The 8,958-nt window shown below is 39.3% G+C and overlaps 1 protein-coding gene across 1 annotated transcript; it reads left to right on the top strand.

The window, feature by feature from the left end:
- The first annotated feature begins 6,853 nt into the window (after positions 1-6,853).
- On the top strand, positions 6,854-7,792 carry LOC125282486 (olfactory receptor 52A1-like). The gene has a single exon (XM_048217356.1). It carries the CDS (start codon positions 6,854-6,856, stop codon positions 7,790-7,792), a length of 939 nt encoding a protein of 312 aa, XP_048073313.1.
- Positions 7,793-8,958: the final 1,166 nt, after the last annotated feature.

Below are 8,958 nucleotides of genomic sequence, written 5' to 3'. Positions count from 1 at the left end.
TGTATGCTGCTGCTTCAGCATGATATAGACCTTGCTGCAAATTTTGTTGGAGATGAACACATCAAATTGATCTCAGAGAGACATATAGTAGAAGGAGCAAGTCTGTTTTTCAGGGACAGAAGAAAAGCAGGAAAGGCTATCTCAGAGATGTCCACACATTGGCAGATGGCCCAGCAACAAATGGATCAGAGTTCACGATATTGACATTGATGAGGGCTATTACTGAGGGTGCAGACAGAAAGAAGAGGCACTGCCCAGCACGAGATACCAGGCATGAGACCAGAATCTCAGGAGAAATAAAGGTGGATGAGAGGTACGCAAGGAAGGATAGTGCTATGAAGACTGACAATGGTCTTCAGTTGTCTGGTAAGAGCAGAACTAGTTCCCAACAATAAAGGCTTAGGAAGTCTCACTACCCCAAGTTTACCCCATACTGCTTCACCACCACTTTTTCCAAGGATGACCACTCCATCCCACTGCCCTGTAGTCACCTTTGTCCTCTCTCACCTGCCTTCTCATCATCTGTACCTGTCAGGTGATGCTCCCATGGCAGTTCTTTCTCTTGAACAAGTCAGAGAATAAGATTGTTATTAAAGGATTCCTATTCTAATTCCGATTAATGTAGAAGGAAAAATTTAACAAAAGGATCTATGATCTATGAAGTTGTCGAATTGAATATAGGGGAGCAAAGTTTTGAAAATCAAAGATTTATTTGACTAACTGGTCTCTTTTATATATAGGTCTGCGGACACAGACTCTCTTCATAGAATGGCCCTTGTTGACTGGGTTCCTTCATTTGAGATTTAGCCACATAAACCACAGCTCTTCCTGCATTACTGGCATATTTGGGGACATTCATTATATGATTAGATGATCATGAGCTTGTTGACATAAAGCAACAGTGTTGGAGGGTCTAGGAAAGCATGAGATAACTGAAACCCTGTTTTTGTTTTTGTTTTTAACAGTCTAACATTTTCTCTCTCTTACAGCTTGATAATTTCTTGATTTAAGATATGCAATTTTTAATGTTTTTTTGTTTTTTTAGGTAGTGACTTCATTCAGTTTATTAGCTATTCAAGATACTTCAAACTGCATTTTCCCACAGAAACACTTGTTTGTAATTTAAAAAATCATTTATCTGCCTTTGGAAAAAATGTTAATATGTATTTTTATATTTTTATTATGTTCAGTTAGCCAACATGTAGTACATCATTAGTTTTTAATGGAGTGTTCAATGATTCATAGTTGCCTATAATACCCAGTGCTTATCTCAATGCATGCCCTCCTTAATACCCATCACCTGGTTACCCCAAACCTGAACAAATGTCCCTTCTGCAACCCTCAGTTTGTCTCTTAGAGGCCAGAGTCTCTCATGGTTTGTTTCTCTCTGTGATTTCTTCTCCTTCAGTTTTCCCTCTCCCTTCTCCTATGGTCTTCTAAGCTATTCCTTATGTTCCACATATGAGTGAAACCATGTGATAATTGTATTTGTCTGATGGACTTATTTCACTTAACATAATACCCTCCAGTTCCATCCATGTAGATGCAAAAGGTGGGTATTCATCCTTTCTGATGGCTGAGGAATATTCCATTGTATATATGAACCACATCTTCTTTATCCATTCACCTGTTGAAGGGCATCTCAGGTCCTTCAACAGTTTGGGTATAATGGACATTGCTGCTATGAACACTGGGGTGCAGGTGCCCCTTCTTTTCACTAGATCTGTGTTGTTGGGGTAAATACCTAGTAGTGCAGTTGCTGGGTCGTAGGACAGCTCGATTTTTAACTTCCACAGGAACCTCCATACTGTTTTCCAGACTGGCTATACCAGCCTGCATTCCCACCAACAGTGTAAGAGGGATCCCCTTTCTCCACATCCTCATCAACATTGTTGTCTCCTGCCTTGTTAATTGTAGTCATTCTAACTGGTGGAAGGGGGTGCCTCACTGTGTTTTTTTATTTGTATTTCCCTGATAGCTAGTGATGTTGAAAGCTTTTTCATGCATCTGTTAGACATTTGTATGTCTTCCTTAGAGAAGTATTTGTTCATGTTTTCTGCCCATGTCTTGAAAGGATTATTTATTTTTGGGGGGTTGACTTTCAGAAGTTCTTTATAGACCTTTGATACCAGCCCTTTCTTCTCTTGCAAGAAGGTGTTGTGGCTAATGTTGAAGAGGTTACTGCCTATGTTCTCCTCTAGGATTTTGATGGATTCCTGTCTCACATTGAGTGTTTTCATCCATTTTGAGTTTGTCTTTGTGTATGGTGTAAGACAATGGTAAATTTCATTCTTCTGCATGTGGCTGTCCAATTTTCCCAGCACCACTTTTTGAAGAGACTGTCTTTTTTCCATTGGATATTCTTTCCCAATTTGTCCATGATTGGTTGACCATAGAGTTGAGGGTCCATTTCTGGGGTCTCTATTCTGTTCTATTGATATATGTATCTGTCATTGTGCCATACCATGCTGTCTTGATGATCACAGCTTTGTTATATAGCTTGAAATCAGACACCGTGATGCCCCCAGCTTTGGTTGTCTTTTTCAACACTTCCCTGGTGATTCAGGGTCTTTCCTGGTTCCATACAAATTTTAGGATTCTTTCTTCCAGCTCTGTGAAAAATGTTAATGGTATTTTAATAGGGATGGCATCGAACGCGTATATTGCTCTGGGCAGCAGAGACATTTTAACAATGTTTATTCTTTAAATCCATGAGCATGGAATGTTGTCCTATCTTTTTGTGTGTCCTCAGTTTCTTTCATAAGTGTTCTGTAGTTTCTAGAACACAGATCCTTTGCCTCTTTGGTTGGGTTTATTCCTTGGTACCCTATGGTTCTGGTGCGATTTTGAATGGGATGGATTCCTTCCTTTCTCTTTCTTCACTCACATTTGTAGTGTACAGAGATGCAACTGATTTACGTGCATTGATTTTAAATCCTGTCACATTGCTGAATTGCTGTATAAGTACTAGTACTTTGGAGGTGGAGTCTTTTGGGTTTTCCCATAAAGTATCATGTCACCTGTAAAGAGAGAGAGTTTGACTTCTTCTTTGCCAATCTGATTGCCTTTTATTTCTTTCTTTTTTTTTGTCTGATTGCTCAGGATAGGACTTCTAGTACTATTCTGAACAATAATGGTGAGACTGGGCATCCCTGTCGTGTTCCCGACCTTAGGGGAAAAGCTCTCAGTTTTTCCCATTGAGAATGAAATTCACTCTGGGATTTTTCATAGATGGCTCTTATGATATTGAGGTATGTCCCCTGTATCCCTACACTTTGAAGAATTTTAATCAGGAAAGGTTGCTGTGTTTTGTCAAATGATTTTTCTGCATCAATTGGGAGGATCATATGGTTCTAGTCTTTTCTTTTATTAATGTGCTTTATTATGTTGATTGATTTGTGAATGTTGAATGACCCTTACATCACTGGAATAAATCCCACCTGGTCCTACTGAATAATCCTTTCAATGTACTGTTGGATCCTACTGGCTAGGATCTTACTGAGCATTTTGGCATCCATGTTCACCAGGAATATTGGTCTGTAATTCTTTTTGATGGGGTCTTTGTCTGATTTTTGGATCAAGGTAATGTTGGTCTCCTAGAACGAGTTTGGAAATTTTCCTTCCATTTCTATTTTCTGAAACAGCTTCGGTAGATTAGGTATTATTTCTTGTTTAAATGTTTGGTAGAATTCCCCTGGGAAGCCATCTGGCCCTGGACTCTTGTTTTTTGGGAGGTTTTTGATTACTGCTTCCATTTCCTTGCTGGCTGTTTGTCTGTTCAGATTTTCTACCTCTTCCTGTTTCACTCGTGGTAGTTTATAAGTTTTCAGGAATGCATTCATTTCTTCTAGATTGCCTAATTTGCTGGCATGTACTTACTCATACTGTTCTTAAAATTGTCTGTATTTCCTTGGTGTTGGTTGTGATCTCTCCCCTTTCATTCATGATTTTATTTATTTGGGTCCTTTCCCTTTTCTTCTTAATCCTGGCCAGAGGTTTATCAATCTTATTAACTCTTTCAAAGAACCAGTTTCTAGTTTCATTGATCTGTTCTATGGCTTTTCTGAAGTCTATTTCATTGATGTCTACTCTAATCTTTATTATTTCTCTTGTCCTGCTTGGTTTAGGCTTTATTTGCTGTTCTTTCTTCGGCTTCTTTAGGTGTAAGGTTACCTTGTGCATTTGGGATTTTTCTAATTTTTTTGAGAGAGGCTGGATGGCTGTGTATTTCCCTCTTAGGACCACCTTTGCAGTATCCCATAAGTTTTGGACTGATGTGTTTTCATTCTCATTAGTTTCTATGAATTACTTAACTTCTTCTCTAATTTCCTGGTTGACCTAATCATCCTTTAGCCAGACGGACTTTAACTTCCAAGTTTTTGAATTCCTTCCAAATTTTTTTTCTTATTATTGAGTTCCAGTTTCAAAGCAATGTGATCTGAAAATATGCAGGGAATAATCTCAATCTTTTGGTATCTGTTGAGACCTGATTTGTGACCCAGTATGTGGTTTATTCTGCAGAAAGACCCATGTGCACTCGAGAAGAATGAGTATTCTGTTATTTTAGGATGGAATGTTCTGTGTATATCTATGAAGTCCATCTGGTCCAATGTGTCACTCAAAGCCCTTGTTTCTTTGCTGATCTGCTTAGATGGTCTGTCCATTGCTGTGAATGGAGTGTTGAAGTCTCCTACTATTAATGTATTATTACCAATATTATTTTGATTATTAATTGGTTTATATAATTGGCTTTTCCCATGTTGCGAGCATAAATATTTACAATTGTTAGATCTTCTTGTTGGATAGACCTTTTTAAATAATAATATAATTTCCTTCTAAATCTTTTGTTATGGTCTTTGGTTTAAAATCTACTTTGTCTGATATAAGGATTGCTACTCCAGCTTTCCTTTGAGGTCCATTAGCATGGCAAATGCTTTTCCACCCCCTCATTTTCAATCTGGAGGTGTCTTTAGGATCAAAATGAATCTCTTGTAGATAGTATATGGATGGGTCCTGCTTTTTTATGCCTGCAACCCTGTGTCTTTTGATGGAAGCATTCAGGCCATTTTCATTTAGAGTTACTTTGGAAAGATAGGAATATAGTACCATTGTATTGTCTGTAAAGTTCCTGTTTGTAAAGATTTTCTGTTTCTTTCTGGTTCTTGTGATTCTTGGGGTCTCTCCATCCATTCAGAATGACAGCCTTTCTCGATAAAGTATTCTTGGCTGCATGTTCTTTTTGTTTAGTTCCCTGAATATGTCTCATGATCCCTTTCTGGCTTGCTAGGTTTCTGTGGGAAGGTCTTATGTTATTCTGATGTTCCTTCCTCCATATGTAAGGAACATCCTCTCTCTGGCTATTCTGGCAATTGTTTCCTTGGCTGTAAAATTTGCAAGCTTCACTATTATATGTCGGGATGTTCATCCATTTTTATTGATTTTGAGAAGGATCCTCTCTGCCTCTTGGCCTCAAATGCTTGTTTCCTTCCATAGATTAGAGAAGCTCTCAGCTTTGGTTTGCTCACATATATCTTCTAGCCCTTTCTCTCTCTCCACCCCCTCGGGGATCCCAGTCATTCTGAAGTTGGAACATTTCATGGCATCATTAATCTCTGCCATCTCCTTTCTCATGTGCTACTAGCAAAACCTATCTCTGTTTTCCTCTTCTCCCTTCTTTTCCATCAGTTTATCTTCTAGATTACCAATTCTTTCTTCTGTTTCATTTACCCTGGCTCTTAGAGTATCTAATTTAGACTGCATCTCATTCCTAGCATTTTTTTAGTTGGCCTGATTAGATCTCATTTCTGCTTTTAGAGATTCTATATTGTCCCTAATGCTGTTTTTAACCATAGCTATTGACTTCATGATTGCTATCCTGAATTCTATTTCTGACATTTTGCTTATATCCATATCCATTAATTCTGAGGCACATGGCATTGTTTCTGTTTCTTTTCTTTGTTGAGAGTTCCTTCTCCTAATCATTCTGTAGAGGGATGGTTGAGTGAATGAGCAGACTCCAAAATATCAACCACAACCCGAGCATGATGCACCCTAGCAAAATCCAGAGTGGTCTGAAGCAACCACCAAAACAAACAAACAAACAAAGAAAAAAACAAAAAAACAAAAATGAAACACAAGAATAAAATAAAATTTAAAAAGGGTGGTGAGGGGAAGGCTGGCTATAACCGCTCAGTGTGGAAAACCAGGGTGTTTCAGGCATTCCTGGCTGTATTTTATTCTGTGTGTTAGAGGACAATACTCTCAAAATAACAAGGAAACTAAAATGTGTGTGTGTGTGTGTGTGTGTGTGTGTGTGTGTGTGAATATATATGTCAGCTGTTACTCTCTGTAATAGCAAGCTTTTATATCATATGTGCATCAGAGTCAGATTTACTGTGTCAAACGGACAGTTCTAGACCTAGAGACAGTGGAAAATAATAGTACTGCTGGGTAGCTCGAGAGATTCTTCAAAGTCTGATACAAATGTCCTTTCCAAACAAAATAAACAAGTACAATTATTTTGTCCACAGGTAGAATGACATAACAGAGAGGTCAGCAGCTGATTCCCTTACTCGGATGATCTGGTGGTTCTAATGCATTTGGCCTGCCATGCACATAACCTCTTCTTGTGGCCTAGTGCTTGTGAACGCTCCCCCTGAAACAGTGATGAGTATCTACAGATCTGTTTTTTACCTTCAATAGTATAAATGAGATGGATAATATGATCTTAGCATTCTGCTAAAATCAGAGAGACTCACTATGATGACTGGATAAAAAAAAAATGGAATTAGAAGAGAAGAGTACCACTGACTGAGACACTTTATTCTTTTGCTTCTAGAGACCCAAAGACATTATGTCCACCTCCAACGTTACAGTTTTCATGCCTTCTGTGTTGACACTAAGAGGGATCCCAGGCCTAGAGTCTGTGCAGTGCTGGATCGGGATTCCATTCTGTGCCATGTATCTCACTGCTATGTTTGGAAATTCCATGCTTCTGATCATCATCAAATCAGAGCGCAGCCTCCATGAGCCCATGTACATTTTCCTAGGCATGCTAGGAGTCACAGATATTGCACTTGGAACCACCATCATGCCCAAGATGCTTGGCATCTTCTGGTTTCATGTACCAGAGATTTATTTTGAGTCTTGCTTGCTTCAAATGTGGCTTATCCATACATTTCAGTGCATAGAGTCAGGCATCCTACTGGCCATGGCCCTGGACCGTTATGTGGCCATCTGTTATCCACTAAGACATGGTGCTATCTTCACCCACCAGCTGGTCACCCAAATAGGGGCTATGGTAACACTCAGGGCTGCCATTCTAGTAGCTCCGTGCCTAGTACTAATAAAGTGCCGGTTGCAATTTTACCATACAACCATCATCTCCCACTGCTACTGTGAGCATATGGCCATCGTGAAGCTGGCTGCAGAAAATGTGCGGATCAACAAAATCTATGGCTTGTTTGTGGCATTTGCTGTTGCAGGATTTGACCTGATATTCATCACTTTGTCCTACATACAGATCTTTATCACAGTTTTTCGTTTGCCCCAGAAGGAGGCTCGGTGGAAAGCATTCAATACCTGCATCGCCCACATCTGTGTCTTCCTCCAGTTCTACTTCCTTGCCTTCTTCTCCTTCTTCACACATAGGTTTGGTGCTCATGTTCCCCCTTATATTCATATCCTCTTTTCTAGCATCTACTTGCTGGTTCCCCCATTTCTCAATCCACTTGTCTATGGTGCCAAGACCAAGCAGATCCGCATTCATGTGGTAAAGATGCTGTGTTCCTAAAATCCACTGTGGTTAACACCTGCAGTCTTCCCCTTGATACAATAGTAACAATGTCCCCAAAATATATCAAATATTTCAAAAACAATATTAAATGAGAGGGCTTAGTTTCCTATTTAATTCTTTTGTGAAATTTGCCTGCATTTTTTTTAAAGATTTTATTTATTTATTCGACAGAGATAGAGACAGCCAGCGAGAGAGGGAACACAAGCAGGGGGAGTGGGAGAGGAAGAAGCAGGCTCATAGGAGAGGAGCCTGATGCGGGACTAGATCCCATAACGCCGGGATCACGCCCTGAGCCGAAGGCAGACGCTTAACTGCTGTGCCACCCAGGCGCCCCTGCCTGCATTTTAGATCGTTTTCCCATCATCCTCCTCCGTGACGACTGTTACTCAGTGGGTGTCTGGATGCTACTGCATAATGAGAGAAAGAAACACAAAGAACAAAATAGTGAAGATATGATGTTTCCTTTTCTCTTCTCTTTTTCATTCCCTTTTTCAGCTGCTTCTTTTATGGATTCTTCTCCAGAAGGATTCACAAGTATGCATCTATCACTGAATTAAATGCACCCAAGCCCATTGTTTTAAAGTGTCAAGGTACTCAATAAAAACAAAATGTATGTCGCGAACATTTTAGTCTCTAAAATTTTTTTGAGGAAGTGTGTTCTAAGCATGTGGTGTCAAAACAAACATATAAACAAACCCAAACCTTTATTGATGTGAGATGATAATACAAAAATTTCAGTGTATCTCCAGAGTCATTCGGGAATTTTGAGATGCAAAAATCATGTGAAATCAAGTGCTCCATTTTATACACCCTTCCTTTTTCTGTTACCTCCACTAGTCTTTATTATTTCATCAAGTGTTATCAAAACACAATATGTTAAATACTGTACGAGGGAATAGTGGCAGAGTGGTAAACTGGACACATTGCATAAGTCTCATGGATTTGTTTCCTTGTATTTCTGGGAGGGAAGAAGAAAGAAACAAAAAGAGAGGGAACGAAGCAAGAGTTGTAGTGGTATGCCCTGAGAGTGAGGGAAGGAAACATTGAAATCCAACTGAAAACAGCAGGCAGCAGAGTTAAAATCATGTTCTTAGGTTTTTAATTATGAAGCCTGGTTCCTGAAGAATAACGAATGATTGGTCCCATAAGGAAGGACACACTAT

The sequence above is a fragment of the Ursus arctos genome, unplaced genomic scaffold (genome assembly GCF_023065955.2).
Source record: "Ursus arctos isolate Adak ecotype North America unplaced genomic scaffold, UrsArc2.0 scaffold_22, whole genome shotgun sequence".
NCBI classification, from domain to species: domain Eukaryota; kingdom Metazoa; phylum Chordata; class Mammalia; order Carnivora; family Ursidae; genus Ursus; species Ursus arctos.
The sequence above is the reverse complement of the archived record's forward strand: the minus strand, read 5'-3'. Positions and strand labels throughout refer to the sequence as shown.

Bases quoted from the DNA above. Each gene is read 5' to 3' on its own strand.
- LOC125282486 (XM_048217356.1), top strand. From the start codon at position 6,854: ATGTCCACCTCCAACGTTACAGTTTTCATGCCTTCTGTGTTGACACTA.